The following is a 22,693-nucleotide window of genomic DNA, read 5'->3' as shown; positions in this document are numbered from 1 at the left end:
TGGGGTGAAAAATGGGGATTTTGGGGCTTTTGGGAAAAACGGGAATTTTGGGGTGGAAAATGGGGATTTTTGGGGTGAAAAATGGTGATTTTGGGGGAAAAAATGCGATTTTAGGGCAAAAGTGGAGATTTTTTGGGGTGAAAAATGCGAATTTTGGGATGAAAAAAAATGGGGATTTTAGGAAGAAAAAAATGGGGATTTTGGGGTGAAAAATTGGGGATTTTCGGAAGAAAAAATGGGGATTTTAGGAAGAAAAAATGGGGATTTAAGGAAGAAAAATGCGAATTTTGGGGTGAAAAATGGGGATTTTGGGGCTGTCTGGGGCTGTTTGGGGAACATGGGCGCCCCAGAGCCTGGAGGGCCTTTACGGTCACACCAGAGCTGCTCAAAGGTTTGGGGTGAAAAAGCGGATTTTGGGCAAAAAAATGGCGACTTTTGGTGAAAAAATGGAGATTTTGGGGCAAAAAATGGAGATTTTAGGGGAAAAAATTGAGGTTTTTGGGGGGAAGAAATGGAGATTTTTAGGGGGAAAATCACACATTGAAGATGGAAAATGGGAATTTTGGGGTGAAAATGGGGATTTTTGGGAAAAATGGCGATTTTTGGACAAAAATGGCGATTTTAGGGGAAAAATGGAGATTTTAGGGCAAAAAAATGGAGATTTTTGGGGAAAAAATGGGGATTTTAGGGGGAAATGTTGGTACATTGAAGATGGAAAATGGGGATTTTGGGGGGAAAAATGGGGATTTTGGGGCTTTTTGGGAAAAAAATGGCAATTTTGGGTGGAAAATGGGGATTTTTGGGGTGAAAAACTGGGGATTTTGGGGTGAAAAATTGGGGATTTTTTGGGGGAAAAATGGGGATTTTGGGGTGAAAAATTGGGGATTTTTGGGGGAAAAAAATGGGGATTTTTGGGGAAGAAATGGGGATTTTGGGGTGAAAAATGGAGATTTTTTTGGGGTGAAAAATGGGGATTTTAGGAAGAAAAAATGGGGATTTTAGGGCAATAAATGGAGATTTTTGGGCGGGAAGAAATGGAGATTTTAGGGGGGAAATTTGTACATTGAAGATGGAAAATGGGGGTTTTGGGGTGAAAAATGGGGATTTTGGGGCTTTTTGGGAAAAAAATGGCAATTTTGGGGTGGAAAATGGGGATTTTTGGGGTGAAGAAATGGGGATTTTGGGGTGAAAAACTGGGGATTTTTGGGGGAAAAATTGGGGATTTTGGGGTGAAAAATGGAGATTTTTGGGGGTGAAAAAATGGGGATTTTAGGGGTGAAAAAATTGGGGATTTTAGGGAGAAAAAATGGGGATTTTTGGGGAAGAAATGGGGATTTTAGGAAGAAAAAATGGAGATTTTAGGAAGAAAAAATGGAGATTTCGGGGTGAAAAAATGGGGATTTTGGGGTGAAAAAATGGGGATTTTGGGGTGAAAAAATGGGGATTTTGGGGTGAAAAATAGGGATTTTAGGAAGACAAAATGGGGATTTTTGGGGAAGAAATGGGGATTTTGGGGGTGAAAAAACGGGGATTTTAGGAAGAAAAAATGGGGATTTTTGGGGGGTGAAAAAATGGGGATTTTGGGGTGAAAAATTGGGGATTTTTGGGGAAGAAATGGGGATTTTTGGGGAAGAAATGGGGATTTTGGGGGTGAAAAAATGGGGATTTTTGGGGTGAAAAGTTTGGGTGAAAAACCTCAAGATGACCCCGAGGTGGGCCTGGGTGACACTTGGTGACCCCTGGGTGACATTTGGTGACCCCGATGTGACAGTGCCCGACCTTGGGTGACATTCGGTGACCCCAACGTGACATTTCATGACTGGGTGACACTTGGTGACCCCGATGTGACATTTGATGACCCTGAGGTGACATTTGGAGCCCCTGGGTGACGCTTGGTGACCCTGGGTGACCCTGGGTGACATTTGGTGACCCCGACGTGACATTGCATGACTTTGGGTGACCCCTTGGTGACTCCGAGGTGCCCCTGGGTGACATTTGGTGACCCTGAGGTGACATTTGGTGACCTTGGGTGCTCCTCGGTGACCCTGTGGTGACCCCGAAGTGACTTTGGAACCCCCGGGTGACATTTGGAGCCCCTGGGTGACACTTGGTGACCCCGAGGTGACATTTGATGACCCTGAGGTGACATCTGATGACCCTGGGTGACATTTCATGGCTGGGTGACACTTGATGACCCCAACGTGACACTTGGAGTGCCTGGGTCACATTTGGTGGCCCTGAGGTGACATTGCATGACTTTGGGTGACACTTGGTGACCCCAACATGACATTGCCCGACCTTGGGTGACATTTCCTGACCCTGAGGTGACATTTGGTGGCCCCTGGGTGACATTTGCTGACGATGGGTGACCCTGGGTGACACTTGGTGCCCCTCGGTGACATTTGGAACCCCTGGGTGACATTTGGTGACCCTGACATGACATTTCCTGACCCTGGGTGACATTTGGTGACCCCGAAGTGACCTTGGAGCACCTGGGTGACACTTGGTGACCCCAAGGTGACATTTGGTGACCCCGAGGTAACATTGCATGACTTTGGGTGACACTTGGGTGCCCCTGGGTGACATTTGGTGACCCTGAGGTGACATTTGGTGACCCTGAGTGACATTTCCTGACCCTTGGTGACATTTGGTGACCTTGAGGTGACATTTGATGATCCCAAGGTGACATTTGGTGACCCCGAGGTGACATTTCATGACTTTGGGTGACACTTGGTGACCCTGGGTGACATTTGATGACCCTGAGTGACATTTCCTGACCCTGGGTGACATTTCCTGACCCTGGGTGACATTTGGTGACCCCAGTGTGACATTGCATGACCTTGGGTGACATTTGGTGACCCTGAGGTGACATCTGATGACCCTGGGTGACATTTGGTGACCCTGGGTGACATTTGGAGCCCCTGGGTGACATTTGGTGACCCCGATGTGATATATTGCATGACTTTGGGTGACCCTCAATGACCCCATGGTGACCCTGGGTGACATTTGCTGACCCCGGGTGACCCCGCGGTGACCCTGCGGTGACCCCGTGTGACACCCTGTCCCCAGAGCGTGCTGGCGGCGGCGACCCCGGCGTCAGCGACGGGGGGCCTGCTGGGCTGCGTGCTGGAGATGGCCTTACGCCGGCAACTGCGGCGCCAGCGGTGCGCGGTGCCAACGCCGCCGGGCGTCACCCGTCAGTGTGCCCGGTGTCCCCTCTACGTCCCCAGTGTGTCCCCAGTGTGTCCCCAGTGTCCCCAGTGTCACCTCTGTGTGTGTCCCCTCTGTGTCCCCAATGTGTCCCCAATGTGTCCCCAGTGTGTCCCCAGTGTCCCCAGTGTGTTCCCTCTGTGTGTGTCCCCTCTGTGTCCCCAGTGTCACCTCAGTGTGTGTCCCCTCTGTGTCCCCTCTGTCTGTGTCCCCAATGTGTCCCCAGTGTGTCCCCAATGTCCCCTCTGTGTCCCCAATGTCCCCTCTGTGTGTGTCCCCTCTGCGTGTCCCCTCTGTGTCCCCGGTGTGTCCCCCAATGTCCCCTCTGTGTCCCCAATGTCCCCTCTGTGTCCCCAGTGTGTCCCCTCTGTGTGTGTCCCCTCTGTGTGTGTCCCCTCTGTGTCCCCAATGTCCCCTCAGTGTGTCCCCTCTGTGTCCCCAGTGTCCCCGGTGTGTCCCCAGTGTGTGCTCACAATGTCCCCAATGTCCCCTCAGTGTCCCCAGTGTCCCCTCTGTGTCCCCAGTGTGTCCCCTCAGTGTGTCCCCTCTGTGTCCCCAGTGTCTCCAGTGTGTCCCCAGTGTCCCCAGTGTGTCCCCAGTGTGTCCCCTCTGTGTCCCCAGTGTCCCCAGTGTGTCCCCAATGTCCCCTCTGTGTCCCCTCTGCGTGTCCCCTCTGTGTCCCCAGTGTGTCCCGTCAATGTCCCCAATGTCCCCTCTGTGTCTGTCCCCTCTGTGTCCCCAATGTGTCCCCTCTGTGTGTGTCCCCTCTGTCCCCAATGTGTCCCCAATCCCCCCAATGTCCCCAATCCCCTCAATGTGTTCCCAATGTCCTCAATGTGTCCCCAATGTCCCCCAGTGTCCCCTCAATGTCCTCAAAGTGTCCCCAATGTCCCCAATCCCCTCAATGTGTCCCCAATGTCCCCAATGTCTCCCCAGTCTCCCCTCTACGTGTGTCCCCTCTGTGTCCCCTCTGTGTGTCCCCTCTGTGTCCCCTCTGTGCGTGTCCCCAGTGTCCCCTCTGTGTCCCCAGTGTCCCCTCTGTGTCCTCAATGTGTGTCCCCTCTGTGTCCCCAATGTCCCCTCTGTGTCCCCTCTGCGTGTCTCCTCTGTGTCCCCAGTGTGTCCCCTCTGTGTCCCCTCAGTGTCCCCTCAGTGTCCCCAATGTGTCCCCTCTGTGTCCCCCTGTGTGTGTGTCCCCTCTGTGCGTGTCCCCTCTGTGTCCCCAATGTGTCCCCTCTGTGTCCCCAGTGTCCCCTCTGTGTCCCCAGTGTCCCCAGTGTGTCCCCTCTGTGTGTGTCCCCTCTGTGTCCCCAGTGTCACCTCAGTGTGTGTCCCCTCTGTGTCCCCTCTGTCTGTGTCCCCAATGTGTCCCCAATGTGTCCCCAGTGTGTCCCCTCAGTGTGTCCCCTCTGTGTCCCCTGTGTCCCCAGTGTGTCCCCTCTGTGCTCTACAATGTCCCCCATGTGTGTCCCCTCTGTGTGTCCTCAATGTCCCCTCTGTGTCCCCTCTGTCTGTGTCCCCAGTGTGTCCCCTTTGCGTGTCCCCTCTGTGTCCCCAGTGTCCCCTCAGTGTGTTCCCACTGTCCCCAATGTGTCCCCAATGTCCCCGGTGTCCTCAATGTGTCCCCAATGTCCCCAATCCCCTCAATGTGTCCCCAATGTCCCCAATGTCCCCAATGTCCCCAATGTCCCCAATGTGTTCCCAATGTCCCCAATGTGTCCCCAGTGTGTCCCCTCAGTGTGTCCCCAATGTCCCCAATCCCCCCAATGTCCCCACTGTCCCCAGTCCCCCCAAGGTCCCCAGTCCCCCCAATGTCCCCAATGTCCCCAATGTCCCAAATGTCCCCAATCCCCTTAATGTCCCCAATGTCCCCAATGTCCCCAATCCCCTTAATGTCCCCAATGTCCCCAATGTCCCCAATCCCCCCCCAATGTCCCCAATGTCCCCAATGTCCCCATGTCCCCACTGTCCCCAGTCCCCCCAATGTCCCCAGTCCCCCCAATGTCCCCAATGTCCCCAATGTCCCCGATCCCCCCAATGTCCCCAATGTCCCCAATGTCCCCAATCCCCTTAATGTCCCCAATGTCCCCAATGTCCCCAATCCCCCCAATGTCCCCAATGTCCCCAATGTCCCAAATGTCCCCAATCCCCTCAATGTCCCCAATGTCCCCAATCCCTCCCCAATGTCCCCAATGCCCTAAATCCCCTCAGTGTCCCCAATGTCCCCAATGTCCCCAATGTCCCCAATGTCCCCAATCCCGTTATGTCCCCAATGTCCCCAGTGTCAATGTCCCCAATCCCCCAATGTCCCCAATGCCCTGGATCCTCACATTGTCCCCAATGTCCCCAATGTCCCCAGTGTCCCCAGTGTCCCCTCACTGTCCCCAATGTGTCCCCAGCGCTGGCGCTCTTTGCCGAGGGCCGGTGCTGCTCGAGGTCCCGGCTCGGCGCTGTCCCGTGTGCCGCCGCTACCAGGACGCCGGGTGTCACCTGCGTCCCCATCGGCCACAGCGGCCCCCTATGGACCCCAGCGCCATGGTGAGGGACAGGCGTGGGGACATTGGGGGGATTGGGGGATTGGGGAATTGGGGGGGATTGGGAGATTAGGGGTAGATATTGGGGACATTGGGGTTGGGGGATGGAATTGGGGATTGAGGAGTGGGGACACTGGGGACATTAAGACATTGGGGACAAGGGGAGATTTGGGACATTTGGGGAGGATTGGTGACATTGAGACATCAGGGAACATTGCGTTTAAGGACATTGGGGGACATTGGGGTATTCGAAGACATTGGGGACATCAAGGACATTGGGGACATTGGGGACATTGGGAGGACATGGAGGACATTGGGGACGTCAGGGACATCAGGGACATTGGGGACATTGGGGACATCAGGGACATTGGGGACACCGGGGACATTGGGGACACTGGGGACATTGAGGGCAATGGGGACATTGGGGACATTGGCGGGATTGGGGACATTGGGGACATTAGAGGACAGCAGGGACATTGGGGGACATTTGGGGGTTTGGAGACGTCAGGGGGTTTAGGGACATCGGGGGGTTTGGGGACATCGGGGGGTTTGGGGACATCGGGGGGTTTGGGACAGGGGACAGGAGGTGGCTCTGTCCCCTGGGGTGGGCAGTGGTGGCTTTGTGGCGTTGCTGTCCCCGTTGTCCCTCGTTGTCCTTGTTGTCCCCTCATCCTTGTGTCCCCATGTCCCCTTGTCCCCATGTCCCTGTGTCCCCAATGGCCCTGTGACCCCAATGTCCCCAATGTCCCCAGTGTCCTTCATGTCCCCAATGTCCCCAATGTCCCCAATGTCCCTCAATGTCCCCACTGTCCCCAATGTTCCTCAGGTCCCCAATGTCCCCAATGTCCCCAATGTCCCCAATGTTCCTCAGGTCCTCAATGTCCCCAACGTCCCTCAATGTTCTCCACGTCCCCAATGTCCCTCAATGTCCTCAATGTCCCTCAATGTCCCCAGTGTCCCTCGATGTTCTCCACGTCCTCAATGTCCCAATTTTTCTCAATGTCCCCAATGTCCCCAATGTCCTCAACATCCCCAATGTTCCTCAGGTCCTCAATGTCCCTCAATGTCCCCAATGTCCCCAACGTCCCTCGATGTTCTCCACGTCCCCGATGTCCTCAGTGTCTCTCCATGTCCCCAATGTCCCAGATGTCCTCAACGTCCCCAGTGTTCCTCAGGTCCTCAATGTCCCCATTGTCCCCAATGTCCCCAATGTCCCCAATGTCCCTCAGGTCCCCAATGTCCCCAATGTCCCTCAATGTTCTCCATGTCCCCGATGTCCCCATTGTCCCTCAATGTCCCCAATGTCCCCAATGTCCCAGATGTCCTCAACGTCCCCAGTGTTCCTCAGGTCCTCAATGTCCCCATTGTCCCCAATGTCCCCAATGTTCCTCAGGTCCTCAATGTCCCTCAATGTCCCTCAATGTCCTCAATGTCCCCAACGTTCCTCAATGTTCTCCATGTCCCCAATGTCCCCAATGTCCCCAATGTTCCTCAGGTCCTCAATGTCCCCAATGTCCCCAATGTCCCTCAATGTTCTCCATGTCCGCGATGTCCCCGATGTCCCCAATGTCCCCAGTGTTCCTCAGGTCCTCAATGTCCCCAACGTCCCTCGATGTTCTCCATGTCCCCGATGTCCCAATTTTTCCCAACGTCCCCGATGTCCCCGCAGGTGACGGTGACCGTGGGTGACCAGGAGGTGCTGTCCGAGCCCCTTGGGGACATCAGGGACATCTGGGAGCAGACGAGTTTCCAGCTGGAGCGGCTGCAGGCCACGCCGGCCTGCGTGGAGCAGGAGCAGCAGGACCTGGGCACGCGCTGGGGACCCGACTTCAGCGTCACCTTCGACCCCGACTACGTGGCACCGGTGGCGCGGAGCATGGGTGGGGACACTGGGGACATTGGGGGGATTGGGGACATTGGGGGGATTGGGGGACATTGGGGGGATTGGGGGGATTGGGGACATTAGGGACATTGGGGGACTGGGGACACTGGGGGGACATTGGGGGATTGGGGACATTGGGGGACATTGGGGACATTGGGGATATTGGGGCACTGGGGGACTGGGGACACTGGGGACATTGGGGGATTGGGGACATTGGGGACATTGGGGACATTGGGGGGATTGGGGACATTGGGGACATTGGGGGACATTGGGGACATTGGGGGCACTGGGGGGACTGGGGACACTGGGGGACATTGGGGGGGATTGGGGACATTGGGGACATTGGGGGGATTGGGGACATTGGGGACATTGGGGGACATTGGGGACATTGGGGACATTGGGGGACATTGGGGACATTGGGGGCGTTGGGGACATTGGGGACATTGGGGACATTGGGGGGATTGGGGGACATTGGGGACATTGGGGGATTTGACATTTGGGGTTTTTTGGGGGTGCCGGTGCCGATTTTTGGGGTCCCCCAGATCTGCCTGAAGGGTCTGTGGGGTTTTTATGGGATTTTTGGGGGATTTTTGGGGGATTTTTGTCAGATTTTAATGGGATTTTGGTCAGATTTTAATGGGATTTTTGTCGGATTTTTATGGGATTTTTATGGGATTTTTATGGGATTTTTGTGTGATTTTAATGGGATTTTTATGGGATTTTTATGGGATTTTATGGGATTTTGGGGTTTTTTGGGGTTATTTGGGGTCCGTGGGATTTGGGGCTGTTTCTGGGGTTTTTATGGGATTTTTGTGAGATTTTTATGGGATTTTTATGGGATTTTTGTGTGATTTTAATGGGATTTTTGTGGGATTTTTAATGGGATTTTATGGGATTTTGGGGTTTTTTGGGGTTATTTGGGGTCCGTGGGATTTGGGGCTGTTTCTGGGGTTTTTATGGGATTTTTGTGAGATTTTTATGGGATTTTTATGGGATTTTTGTGTGATTTTAATGGGATTTTTGTGGGATTTTTAATGGGATTTTATGGGATTTTGGGGTTTTTTGGGGTTATTTGGGGTCTGTGGGATTTGGGGCTGTTTCTGGTGTTTTTGGGGGTGCCGGTGCCAATTTTTGGGGTCCCTCAGAGCTGCCTGAAGGATCTGTGAGGTTTTTATGGGGTTTTTATGGGATTTTTGTGGGATTTTTGCAGGATTTTTGTCAGATTTTTATGGGATTTTTATGGAATTTTTGTGGGATTTTTGTGGGATTTTTGTGGGATTTTTGTGGGATTTTTATGGGATTATTATGAGATTTTTATGGGATTTTATGGGATTTTGGGGTTTTTGGGGTTATTTGTGGTCTGTGGGATTTGGGGCTGTTTCTGGGGTTTTTGGGGGTGCCGGTGCCGATTTTTGGGGTCCCCCAGAGCTGCCGGGGCCGCGCGTGGCCGTGCTGAGGGAGGAGGGCAGCAACGGTGACCGCGAGATGGCCGCGGCCTTCGCCATGGCCGGCTTCCAGGTGAGACCCAAAACCTCCCAAAATCACCCCAAAAACACCCTAAAAACACCCAAAACCACCCCAAAAACACCCTAAAACCACCCAAAACCACCCCAAAAACACCCTAAAACCACCGAAAACACCCAAAACCACCCCAAAACACCCAAAACCACCCAAAAAACACCCTAAAAACACCCAAAACACCCCAAAACACCCATAGCACCCCAAAACACCCATAACACCCAAAACACCCAAAAACACCCAAAACCACCCTAAAAACACCCAAACCACCCCAAAACACCCAAAACCACCCCAAAACACCCCAAACCACCCCAAAACACCCTAAACCACCCCAAAACACCCTAAAAACACCCAAAACCACCCAAAAACACCCTAAAAACACCCAAAACCACCCCAAAACACCCTAAAACACTCAAAACCACCCCAAAAACACCCTAAAAACACCGAAAACACCCCAAACCACCCAAAAACACCCCAAAAACACCCAAACCACCCCAAAACACCCAAAACCAACCCGAAAACATCCTAAAAACACCCAAAAACACCCCAAAAACACCCTAAAAACACCCAAACCACCCCAAAAACACCCTAAAACACTCAAAACCACCCCAAAAACACCCTAAAAACACCGAAAACACCCCAAACCACCCAAAAACACCCTAAAACCACCCAAACCACCCCAAACCACCCCAAACCAACCCGAAAACACCCTAAAAACACCCAAAACCACCCAAAAACACCCTAAAAACACCCAAACCACCCCAAAACACCCCAAACCAACCCGAAAACATCCTAAAAACACCCAAAACCACCCAAAAACACCCTAAAAACACCCAAAACACCCCAAACCACCCCAAAACACCCCAAAACCACCCAAAAAACACCCTAAAAACACCCAAAACACCCCAAAACCACCCCAAACCACCCCAAAACACCCTAAAAACACCCAAAATTTTGGGGTGGTTTTGGGTTGATTTTTGGGTTTATTTTTGGAGTGGTTTTGGGTTGATTTTTGGGGTTTTTTTTGGGTTTATTTTTGGAGTGGTTTTGGGTTGATTTTGGGGGTATTTTTTGGGTTTATTTTTGGGGTCTGACCGGGGTATTTTGGGGTCGGTTTTGGGTTGATTTTTGGGGTATTTTTTGGGTTGGTTTTGGGTTGATTTTTGGGGTTTTTTTGGGGTGGTTTTGTGTTGATTTTTGGGTTTATTTTTTGGGGTGGTTTTGGGTTGATTTTTGGGGTATTTTTGGGTTTATTTTTGGGGTCTGACCGGAGTATTTTGGGGTCGGTTTTGTGTTGATTTTTGGGTTTATTTTTGGGGTCGGTTTTGGGTTGATTTTTGGGTTTATTTTTGGAGTGGTTTTGGGTTGATTTTTGGGGTTTTTTTTGGGTTTATTTTTGGAGTGGTTTTGGGTTGATTTTGGGGGTATTTTTTGGGTTTATTTTTGGGGTCTGACCGGGGTATTTTGGGGTCGGTTTTGTGTTGATTTTCGGGGTTTTTTGTGGGGTCGGTTTTGGGTTGATTTTTGGGGTTTTTTTGGGGGTCAGTTTTGGGTTGATTTTTGGGGTGGTTTTGGCTTGATTTTGGGGGTATTTTTTGGGTTTATTTTTGGGGTCTGACCGGGGTATTTTGGGGTCGGTTTTGGGTTGATTTTTGGGGTATTTTTTTGGGTTGGTTTTGGGTTGATTTTTGGGGTTTTTTTTGGGGTGGTTTTGTGTTGATTTTTGGGTTTATTTTTGGGGTGGTTTTGGGTTGATTTTTGGGGTATTTTGGGGTTTATTTTTGGGGTCTGACCGGGGTATTTTGGGGTCGGTTTTGTGTTGATTTTTGGGGTTTTTTTTGGGGTTGGTTTTGGGTTGATTTTTGGGTTTATTTTTTGGAGTGGTTTTGGGTTGATTTTTGGGGGTTTTTTTGGGTTTATTTTTGGGATGGTTTTGGGTTGATTTTTGGGGTATTGTTTGGGTTTATTTTTGGGGTCTGACCGGGGTATTTTGGGGTCGGTTTTGTGTTGATTTTTGGGTTTATTTTTGGGGTGGTTTTGTGTTGATTTTTTGGGTTTTTTTTGGGGTTGGTTTTGGGTTGATTTTTGGGTTTTTTTTTGGGTTGGTTTTGGGTTGATTTTTGGGTTTATTTTTGGGGTGGTTTTGGGTTGATTTTTGGGTTTTTTTTGGGTTTATTTTTGGGGTGGTTTTGGGTTGATTTTGGGGTATTTTTTGGGTTTATTTTTGGGGTCTGACCGGGGTATTTTGGGGTCGGTTTTGTGTTGATTTTGGGGGTTTTTTTTGGGTTTATTTTTGGGGTGGTTTTGGGTTGATTTTGGGGGTATTTTTTGGGTTTATTTTTGGGGTCTGACCGGGGTATTTTGGGGTCGGTTTTGGGTTGATTTTTGGGGTATTTTTTGGGTTGGTTTTGGGTTGATTTTTGGGGTTTTTTTTGGGGTGGTTTTGGGTTGATTTTTGGGTTTATTTTTGGGATGGTTTTGGGTTGATTTTTGGGGTATTGTTTGGGTTTATTTTTGGGGTCTGACCGGGGTATTTTGGGGTCGGTTTTGTGTTGATTTTTGGGGTTTTTTTTGGGGTCGGTTTTGGGTTGATTTTTGGGTTTATTTTTGGAGTGGTTTTGGGTTGATTTTTGGGGTTTTTTTTGGGTTTATTTTTGGGGTGGTTTTGGGTTGATTTTTGGGGTATTTTTTGGGTTTATTTTTTGGGGTCTGACCGGGGTTTTTTGGGGTCGGTTTTGTGTTGATTTTTGGGGTTTTTTTTGGGGTCGGTTTTGGGTTGAATTTTGGGGTTTTTGGGGTTCCCAGGTTTGGGACGTGACCACCCAGGACCTTTGCTCGGGCTCGGCCTCCCTGGACGGGTTCCGGGGTCTCGTTTTCGTGGGGGGCTTCAGCTACGCCGACGTGCTGGGCTCGGCCAAAGGTGAGTCTGGAACCCCCAAAAAACGCCCCAAAAAATCCCAAAAATTCCAATAAAAATCTCCAAAAAATTCCCCCAAACGTTTGTTTTTAAATCCGAAAAAATCCCCCAAAAAATTCCACAAAAAAACGCAAAAAACACCTCAAAAAATCCCAAAAAGTTCCATTAAGAATCTCAAAAAAATCCCCCCCCAATTTTTTTTTTAAATCCCCGAAATTAAAAAAAAATCCTAAAAAATTCCACAAAAAAATCCCAAAAAGTCCCAAAAAGTTGCATTAAGAGTCTCCAAAAAAATCCCCAAATTTTTGTTTTAAATCTGAAAAAAATCCCCAAAAAATCCTAAAAAATTCCACAACAATTCCCAAAAAACAGCCCCAAAAAAATCCCAAAAAGTTCCATTAAGAATCTCAAAAAAATCTTCCAAACATGTTTTTAAAATCCCCAAAAATCAAAAAATAAATCCTAAAAAAATTCCACAAAAATACCCCAAAAAACACCCCAAAAAATCCCAAAAATTCCAATAAAAATCTCCAAAAAAAATCCCCCAAAAAAGTGTTTTTAAAATCCCAAAAAATGAAAAAGTAAATACTAAAAAAATTCCACAAAAAAACCCCAAAAATCCCCAGAAGTTCCATTGAGTCTCCAAAAAAATCCCCAAATTTTTGTTTTAAATCTGAAAAAATCCCCAAAAAATCCTAAAAAATTCCACAAAAAAACCCCAAAAAACACCCCCCAAAAAATCCCAAAAATTCCATTAAAAATCTCAAAAAAAATCCCCAAAAAATATTTTTAACATCCCAAAAAATGAAAAAATAAATCCTAAAAAATTCCACAAAAAAACCCAAAAAACACCCCCCAAAAAATCCCAAAAATTCCATTAAAAATCTCAAAAAAAATCCCCCAAAGGTTTTTTTTAATCTGAAAAAATCCCCCAAAAATTGAAAAAATAAATCCTAAAAAAATTCCACAAAAAAACCCCAAAAAATCCTAAAAAGTTCCATTAAAAATCTCCATTAAAAATCTCAAAAAGAAATCCCAAAAAAATGTTTTTAAAATCCCAAAAATTTAAAAAATAAATCCTAAGAAATTCCACAAAAAAACCCCAAAAAATCCCCCCCAAAAAAATTTTTAAAATGCCAAAAAATCAAAAAATAAAATCCCAAAAAATCCACAAAAGAAACCCCAAAAAATCCCAAAAAGTTCAATTAAAAATCTCCAAAAAATCCCCAAAAAATGTTTTTAAAATCCCAAAAAATCAAAAAATAAAATCCCAAAAAATCCACAAAAGACACCCCAAAAAATCCCAAAAAGTTCCAATAAAAATCTCAAAAAAATCTCCAAAAAATGTTTTTAAAATCCAAGAAAATTTTAAAAAAATCCTAAAAAATTACACAAAAAACCCCCAAAAAATCCCAAAAATTCCATTAAAATTCTCCAAAAAAATCCCCAAAAATGTTTCTAAAATCCCAAAAAAATTAAAAAATAAAATCCAAACAAATTCCACTAAAAACCTCTCAAAAATCCCCAAAATTCCATTAAAAATCTCGGAAAGAAATCCCCAAAAAATGTTTTTAAAATCCCAAAAAATTTTAAAAAAGTCCTAAAAAATTCCACCAAAAATCCCCCCAAAATCCCAAAAAGTTCCAATAAAAATCTCGAAAACAAATCCCCAAAAAATGTTTTTAAAATCCCAAAAAATCAAAAAATAAAGTCCCAAAAAATCCACAAAAGAAACCCCAAAAAATGCCAAAAAGTTCAATTAAAAATCTCCAAAAAATCCCCAAAAAATGTTTTTAAAATCAAAAAAAATTTTAAAAAAATCTTAAAAAATTCCACAAAAAAACCCCAAAAAACACCCCAAAAAATCCCAAAAAGTTCCATTAAAAATCTCCAAAAAATCCCCAAAAATGTTCTTAAAATCCCAAAAAATCAAAAAATAAAATCCCCAAAAAATCCACAAAAAACCCCAAAAAATCCGTTAAAAATCTCCAAAAAAATCCCCAAAAAATGTTTTTAAAATCCAAAAAATATTTTTAAAAAATCCTAAAAAATTCCACCAAAAAACCCCAAAAATCCCCAAAAAATCCATTAAAAATCTCCAAAAAATCCCCCAAAAATGTTTTTAAAATCCCAAAAAATCAAAAAATAAAATCCCAAAAAATCCCAAAAAGTTCCAATAAAAATCTCAAAAAATATCCCCCAAAAAATGTTTTTAAAATCCCAAAACATTTTAAAAAAGTCCTAAAAAATTCCACCAAAAATCCCCCAAAAATCCCCACAATTCCATTAAAAATCTCGAAAACAAATCCCCAAAAAATGTTTTTAAAATCCCAAAAAATCAAAAAATAAAATCCCAAAAAATCCACAAAAAACCCCAAAAATCCCCAAAAAATCCATAAAAAATCGCCAAAAAAATCCCCCAAAAATGTTTTTAAAATCCCAAAAAATCAAAAAATAAAATCCCAAAAAATCCCAGAAAGTTCCAATAAAAATCTCAAAAAAAATCCCCCAAAAAATGTTTTTAAAATCCCAAAACATTTTAAAAAAGTCCTAAAAAATTCCACCAAAAATCCCCCAAAAATCCGAAAAATTCCATTAAAAATCTCAAAAAGACATCCCCAAAAAATGTTTTTAAAATCCCAAAAAATCAAAAAATAAAATCCCAAAAAATCCACAAAAGACACCCCAAAAAATCCCAGAAAGTTCAATTAAAAATCTCAAAAAAATCCCCAAAAAATGTTTTTAAAATCCCCAAAAATTAAAAAGTAAATCCTAAAAAATTCCACCAAAAACCCCCCAAAATCCCCAAAATTCCATTAAAAATCTCGAAAACAAACCCCCAAAAAATGTTTTTAAAATCCCAAAAAATCAAAAAATAAAATCCCAAAAAATCCACAAAAAACCCCAAAAAATCCATTAAAAATCTCCAAAAAAATCCCCAAAAAATGTTTTTAAAATCCAAAAAAATTTTAAAAAAATCCTAAAAAATTCCACAAAAAAACCCCAAAAATCCCCAAAATTCCATTAAAAATCTCCAAAAAATCCCCCAAAAATGTTGTTAAATTCCCAAAAAATCAAAAAATAAAATCCCAAAAAATCCCAGAAAGTTCCAATAAAAATCTCAAAAAAAATCCCCCAAAAAATGTTTTTAAAATCCCAAAAAATTTTAAAAAAGTCCTAAAAAATTCCACCAAAACCCCCCAAAAATCCGAAAAATTCCATTAAAAATCTCAAAAAGACATCCCCAAAAAATGTTTTTAAAATCCCAAAAAAATCAAAAAATAAAATCCCAAAAAATCCACAAAAAAAACCCCAAAAAATCCCAAAAAGTTCAATTAAAAATCTCCAAAAAATCCCAAAAAAATGTTTTTAAAATCCAAAAAAAATTTTTAAAAAATCCTAAAAAATTCCACCAAAAAACCCCATAAAGCAAACCCAAAAAATCCCCAAAATTCTATTAAAAATCTCGAAAAGAAATCCCCCAAAAATGTTTTTAAAATCCCAAAAAATTTTAAAAAAGTCCTAAAAAATTCCACCAAAAATCCCCCAAAAATCCCCAAAATTCCATTAAAAATCTCGAAAACAAATCCCCAAAAATGTTTTAAAAATCCCAAAAAATCAAAAAATAAAGTCCCAAAAAATCCACAAAAGAAACCCCAAAAAATCCCAAAAAGTTCAATTAAAAATCTCAAAAAAATCCCCAAAAAATGTTTTTAAAATCCCAAAAAATTTTAAAAAAGTCTTAAAAAATTCCACAAAAAAACCCCAAAAAACACCCCAAAAAATCCCAAAAAGTTCAATTAAAAATCTCCAAAAAATCCCCAAAAAATGTTTTTAAAATCCCCAAAAATTAAAAAGTAAATCCTAAAAAATTCCACCAAAAACCCCCCAAATCCCCAAAATTCCATTAAAAATCTCGAAAACAAACCCCCAAAAAATGTTTTTAAAATCCCAAAAAATCAAAAAATAAAATCCCAAAAAATCCCAGAAAGTTCCAATAAAAATCTCAAAAAAAATCCCCCAAAAAATGTTTTTAAAATCCCAAAAAATTGTAAAAAAGTCCTAAAAAATTCCACCAAAAACCCCCCAAAAATCCCCAAAATTCCATTAAAAATCTCAAAAAGACATCCCCAAAAAATGTTTTTAAAATCCCAAAAAAATCAAAAAATAAAATCCCAAAAAATCCACAAAAAAAACCCCAAAAAATCCCAAAAAGTTCAATTAAAAATCTCCAAAAAATCCCAAAAAAATGTTTTTAAAATCCAAAAAAAATTTTTAAAAAATCCTAAAAAATTCCACCAAAAAACCCCAAAAATCCCCAAAATTCCATTAAAAATCTCGAAAAGAAATCCCCCAAAAATGTTTTTAAAATCCCAAAAAATTTTAAAAAAGTCCTAAAAAATTCCACCAAAAATCCCCCAAAAATCCCCAAAATTCCATTAAAAATCTCGAAAACAAATCCCCAAAAAATGTTTTTAAAATCCCAAAAAATCAAAAAATAAAGTCCCAAAAAATCCACAAAAGAAACCCCAAAAAATCCCAAAAAGTTCAATTAAAAATCTCAAAAAATCCCCAAAAATGTTTTTTAAAATCAAAAAAAATTTTAAAAAATCTTAAAAATTCCACAAAAAATCCCAAAAACACCCCCAAAAATCCCAAAAAGTTCAATTAAAAATCTCCAAAAAATCCCCAAAAAATGTTTTTAAAATCCAAAAAAATTAAAAAGTAAATCCTAAAAAATTCCACCAAAAACCCCCCAAAATCCCCAAAAATCTCCAAAAAAATCTTGAAAAGAAATCCCCAAAAAATGTTTTTAAAATCCCAAAAAATCAAAAAATAAAATCCCCAAAAATCCACAAAAAACCCCAAAAAATCCATTAAAAATCTCCAAAAAAATCCCCAAAAAATGTTTTTAAAATCCAAAAAAATTTTTTAAAAATCCTAAAAAATTTCACCAAAAAACCCCAAAATTCCCCAAAAAATCCATTAAAAATCTCCAAAAAATCCCCAAAAAATGTTGTTAAAACCCCAAAAAATCAAAAAATAAAATCCCAAAAAATCCCAAAAAGTTCCAATAAAAATCTCAAAAAAAATCACCCAAAAAATGTTTTTAAAATCCCAAAAAATTTTAAAAAAGTCCTAAAAAATTCCACCAAAAACCCCCAAAAAATCCCCACAATTCCATTAAAAATCTCCAAAAAAATCCCCAAATTTTTGTTTGAAATCAGAAAAAATCCCCAAAAAATCCTTAAAAATTCCCCAAAAAATCCATTAAAAATCTCCAAAATTCCGCAAAAAATATTTTTAAAACCCCCAAAAAATTCAAAAACAATCCCATCCTAACAAACGCCCCAACCTTGGGGGATTTCCCCGTTTCTCGCCCCAAGGCTGGGCCGCCTCCGTCCTCTTCAACGGCCGAGTTCGCTCGGAGCTCGAGCGCTTCCGCACGCGGCGGACTCCTTCAGCCTGGGCGTGTGCAACGGCTGCCAGCTGATGGCCATGCTGGGATGGGTGGGGACAGGTGAGTGACACCTGTGGGTCACCCCAATGTCACCTGTGTCACCTCAATGTCACCTGTGTCACCTGTGTCACCTGTGTGTCACCCCAATGTCACCTGTGTCACCTGTGTCACCTGTGTGACACCTTCAGCCTGGGCGTGTGCAACGGCTGCCAGCTGATGGCGCTGCTCGGATGGGTGGGGACAGGTGAGTGACACCTGTGGGTCACCCTAATGTCACCTGTGTCACCTGTGTCACCCCAATGTCACCTGTGTCACCTGTGTCACACCCGGCCCATGGGGACTCCTTCAGCCTGGGCGTGTGCAACGGCTGCCAGCTGATGGCGCTGCTCGGATGGGTGGGGACAGGTGAGTGACACCTGTGGGTCACCTGGGTCACCTGGGTCACCTGGGTCACCTGTCACCTTTGTGTGTCACCTGTGTCACCCCAATGTCACCTGTGTCACCTGGGTCACCTCAATGTCACCTGTGTCACCCCGATGTCACCTGTGTGTCACCTGTGTCACCTGTGTCACCCCAATGTCACCTGTGTCACCTGTGTGTCACCTGTGTCACCTCAATGTCACCTGTGTGTCACCTGTGTGTCACCTGTGTGTCACCTGTGTGTCACCTGTGTCACCTGTGTCACCCCAATGTCACCTGTGTCACCTGTGTCACCTGTCACCTTTGTGTGTCACCTGTGTCACCTCAATGTCACCTGTGTCACCTGTCACCTTTGTGTGTCACCTGTGTCACCTCAATGTCACCTGTGTCACCTGTGTCACCCCAATGTCACCTGTGTGACACCTTCAGCCTGGGCGTGTGCAACGGCTGCCAGCTGATGGCGCTGCTCGGATGGGTGGGGACAGGTGAGTGACACCTGTGGGTCACCTGTGTCACCTCAATGTCACCTGTGTCACCTGTGTGTCACCTGTGGGTCACCTGTCACCTTTGTGTGTCGCCCCAATGTCACCTGTGTCACCTGTGTGTCACCTGTGGGTCACCTGTCACCTTTGTGTGTCACCTGTGTCACACCAATGTCACCTGTGTCACCTGTGTCACTGAGAGCATCTCCATCTGATGGTGTCACCTGTGCCACCTGTGTCACCTCAATGTCACCCCAATGTCACCCCAATGTCACCTGTGTGTCACCTGTGTCACCCCAATGTCACCTGTGTCACCCCAATGTCACCTGTGTCACCTGTGTCACCTGTGTCACCTCAATGTCACCTGTGTCACAGGGGTCACCTCAATGTCACTGGTGTTACCTGTGTCACCCCAATGTCCCCTCAATGTCACCCCAATGTCCCCTCAATGTCCCCTCAATGTCACCTAAATGTCACCTGTGTCACCTGTGTGTGTCGCCCCAATGTCCCCTCAATGTCACCTGTGTCACCTGTGTGTGTCGCCCCAATGTCCCCTCAATGTCACCTGTGTCATCTGTGTCCCCTCGCTGTCCCTGTGATGTCCCCCAACCCCTGGTGACCCCTTGGTGACACTCTGGTGACATTCCCGTGACAGGTGACAGCCCCGTGGTCCTGGTGGAGGTGATGGTGTCCCCAAAATTGTCCCCAAACATGTCCCCAACTTTGTCCCCTTGGGGTTCCTGTCCCCGGGCTGTCCCCTCGATGTCCCCAAGCCCTGGTGGCACTTTGGTGACCCTCGGTGCCATGTCCCGTCACAGGTGACACCTCCCCGGTGGCCCTGTCCCCACCATGGCCCTGGATGTCCCCAAGGTGTCCCCAGCAGTGTCCCCAACTCTGTCCCTTTGGGGTTCCTGTCCCCAAGGTGTCCCCTGACTGTGTCCACCCCCTTGGTGACACTCTGGTGACATTGCCGTGACAGGTGACAGCCCCAAGGTCCAAGTGGGGGTGGTGGTGTCCCCAAAAGTGTCCCCAAGGTGTCCCCAAGGTGTCCCCAACTTTGTCCCTTTGGGGTTCCTGTCCCCAAGTTGTCCCCTCAATGTCCCCTCAATGCCACCGCCCTGGTGACACTTTGGTGACCCTCGGTGCCATGTCCCGTCACAGGTGACAGCCCCAGTGGTGGCCCTGTCCCCGCGGTGGCCCTGGATGTCCCCAGGGTGTCCCCAAGCCCTGGTGACCCCCTGGTGACCCTTTGGTGACATTTCCCGTCACAGGTGACACCTCCCTGGGCCCTGTGCCCGTGGTGTCCCAGGGCTGTCCCCAAGGTGTCCCCTCAATGTCCCCTCAATGCCACCGCCCTGGTGACACTTTGGTGACATTTCCCATCACAGGTGACAGCCCCGGTGGCCCTGTCCCCACCATGGCCCTGGATGTCCCCAAGGTGTCCCCAACTTTGTCCCTTTGGGGTTTCCCTTTGGGGTTTCTGTCCCGGGACTGTCCCCAAGGTGTCCCCTCAATGTCCCCTCAATGCCACCGCCCTGGTGACCCCCTGGTGACACTTTGGTGACATTTCCCGTCACAGGTGACAGCCCCAGTGTCCCTGTCCCCGCAGTGGCCCTGGATGTCCCCAAGGTGTCCCCAGCAGTGTCCCCAACTCTGTCCCTTTGGGGTTCCTGTCCCCAAGGTGTCCCCTGACTGTGTCCACCCCCTTGGTGACACTCTGGTGACATTCCCGTGACAGGTGACAGCCCCGCGGTCCTGGTGGCGGTGGCCGTGTCCTCAGAAGTGTCCCCAAGGTGTCCCCAAGGTGTCCCCAACTTTGTCCCTTTGGGGTTTCCCTTTGGGGTTCCTGTCCCAGGGCTGTCCCCAAGGTGTCCCCAACCCCTGGTGACACTTTGGTGCCATGTCCCGTCACAGGTGACAGCCCCGGTGGCCCTGTCCCCACCATGGCCCTGGATGTCCCCAAGGTGTCCCCAACTTTGTGCCTTTGGGGTTTCCCTTTGGGGTTGCTGTCCCGGGACTGTCCCCAAGGTGTCCCCTCAATGTCCCCTCAATGCCACCGCCCTGGTGGCACTTTGGTGACATTTCCCATCACAGGTGACACCTCCCCGGGCCCTGTCCCCGCGGTGTCCCAGGGCTGTCCCCAAGGTGTCCCCAAGCCCTGGTGACCCCCTGGTGACACTTTGGTGCCATGTCCCGTCACAGGTGACAGCCCCGGTGGCCCTGTCCCCGCGGTGGCCCTGGGCTGTCCCCGCGGTGTCCCCACCCCCTGGTGACCCCCTGGTGACCCTTTGGTGACATTTCCCATGACAGGTGACAGCCCCGGTGGTGGCCCTGTCCCCGCGGTGGCCCTGGATGTCCCCAAGGTGTCCCCAACTTTGTCCCTTTGGGGTTTCCCTTTGGGGTTCCTGTCCTGGGACTGTCCCCAAGGTGTCCCCTCAATGTCCCCTCAATGCCACCGCCCTGGTGACCCCCTGGTGACACTTTGGTGACATTTCCCGTCACAGGTGACAGCCCCAGTGTCCCTGTCCCCGCAGTGGCCCTGGATGTCCCCAAGGTGTCCCCAGCAGTGTCCCCAACTCTGTCCCTTTGGGGTTCCTGTCCCCAAGGTGTCCCCTGACTGTGTCCACCCCCTTGGTGACACTCTGGTGACATTGCCGTGACAGGTGACAGCCCCAAGGTCCTGGTGGGCGTGGCTGTGTCCCCTCAGAAGTGTCCCCAAGGTGTCCCCAAGGTGTCCCCAACTTTGTCCCTTTGGGGTTTCCTTTGGGGTTCCTGTCCCAGGGCTGTCCCAAGGTGTCCCCAACCCCTGTGACACTTTGGTGCCATGTCCCGTCACAGGTGACAGCCCCGGTGGCCCTGTCCCCACCATGGCCCTGGATGTCCCCAAGGTGTCCCCAACTTTGTCCCTTTGGGGTTTCCCTTTGGGGTTGCTGTCCCGGGACTGTCCCCAAGGTGTCCCCTCAATGTCCCCTCAATGCCACCGCCCTGGTGGCACTTTGGTGACATTTCCCATCACAGGTGACACCTCCCCGGGCCCTGTCCCCGCGGTGTCCCAGGGCTGTCCCCAAGGTGTCCCCAAGCCCTGGTGACCCCCTGGTGACACTTTGGTGCCATGTCCCGTCACAGGTGACAGCCCCGGTGGCCCTGTCCCCGCGGTGGCCCTGGATGTCCCCAAGGTGTCCCCAGACGTGTCCCCAACTTTGTCCCTTTGGGGTTTCCCTTTGGGGTTTCTGTCCCAGGGCTGTCCCCAAGGTGTCCCCAACCCCTGGTGACACTTTGGTGCCATGTCCCGTCACAGGTGACAGCCCCGGTGGCCCTGTCCCCGCGGTGGCCCTGGATGTCCCCAAGGTGTCCCCAACTTTGTCCCTTTGGGGTTTCCCTTTGGGGTTCCTGTCCTCGGACTGTCCCCAAGGTGTCCCCTCAATGTCCCCTCAATGCCACCGCCCTGGTGGCACTTTGGTGACACTCTGGTGCCATGTCCCGTCACAGGTGACAGCCCCGGTGGTGGCCCTGTCCCCGCGGTGGCCCTGGAGCGGAACGCGTCCGGCCGCTTCGAGTCGCGCTTCGTCACCGTGCGCGTGGAGCCGGGCCCGGCGCTGATGCTGCGCGGCATGGAGGGGGCGCGGCTGGGGGTGTGGGTGGCACACGGAGAGGGTAACTGGTTATACTGGTTATACTGGTTATACTGGTTATACTGGTTATACTGGGGCATGGAGGGGGCGCGGCTGGGGGTGTGGGTGGCGCACGGAGAGGGTAACTGGTTATACTGGGGATACTGGTTATACTGGTTATACTGGTTATACTGGTTTTACTGGTTATACTGGTTATACTGGTTATACTGGTTATACTGGTTATACTGGGGCATGGAGGGGGCGCGGCTGGGGGTGTGGGTGGCTGACGGGTAGGTAACTGGTTATACTGGGAGTACTGGGAGTACTGGGGATACTGGTTATACTGGTTATACCTGGGAGTACTGGTTATATGCTGGCATGGAGGGGGCTGCTGGGGTGTGGGTGAGCGACGGGGAAGGTAAAACTGGTTATACTGGTTATACTGGTTATACTGGGGCATGGAGGGGGCCTGCTGGGGTGTTGGGTGGCGCATGGGGAAGGTAACTGGTTATACTGGTTATACTGGTTATACTGGGGCATGGAGGGGGCGCGGCTGGGGGTGTGTGGGTGGCGCATGGAGAGGGTAACTGGTTATACTGGGAGTACTGGTTATACTGGGGATACTGGTTATACTGGGGATACTGGTTATACTGGTTAT

General features: G+C 47.5%; 1 protein-coding gene across 1 annotated transcript in view; it reads left to right on the top strand.

Moving 5' to 3' along the window:
- Positions 1–22,078, top strand: part of LOC115916973 (phosphoribosylformylglycinamidine synthase-like) — a gene marked incomplete at its 3' end in the record, with an annotated part of 47,132 nt that extends 25,054 nt beyond the window's left edge. Inside the window, 10 exon segments of the mRNA XM_030970710.1 lie at positions 3,072–3,138; positions 3,140–3,164; positions 6,699–6,790; positions 7,414–7,624; positions 9,053–9,144; positions 11,950–12,064; positions 17,449–17,533; positions 17,711–17,766; positions 17,847–17,927; positions 21,914–22,078. Coding sequence (XP_030826570.1) covers positions 3,072–3,138; positions 3,140–3,164; positions 6,699–6,790; positions 7,414–7,624; positions 9,053–9,144; positions 11,950–12,064; positions 17,449–17,533; positions 17,711–17,766; positions 17,847–17,927; positions 21,914–22,078 — 989 coding nt within the window.
- Between the last annotated feature and the right edge of the window lie 615 nt (positions 22,079–22,693).

The sequence above is a fragment of the Camarhynchus parvulus genome, unplaced genomic scaffold (assembly GCF_901933205.1).
Source record: "Camarhynchus parvulus unplaced genomic scaffold, STF_HiC, whole genome shotgun sequence".
In the NCBI taxonomy this organism is placed as follows: Eukaryota; Metazoa; Chordata; class Aves; order Passeriformes; family Thraupidae; genus Camarhynchus; species Camarhynchus parvulus.
The sequence above is the reverse complement of the archived record's forward strand: the minus strand, read 5'-3'. Positions and strand labels throughout refer to the sequence as shown.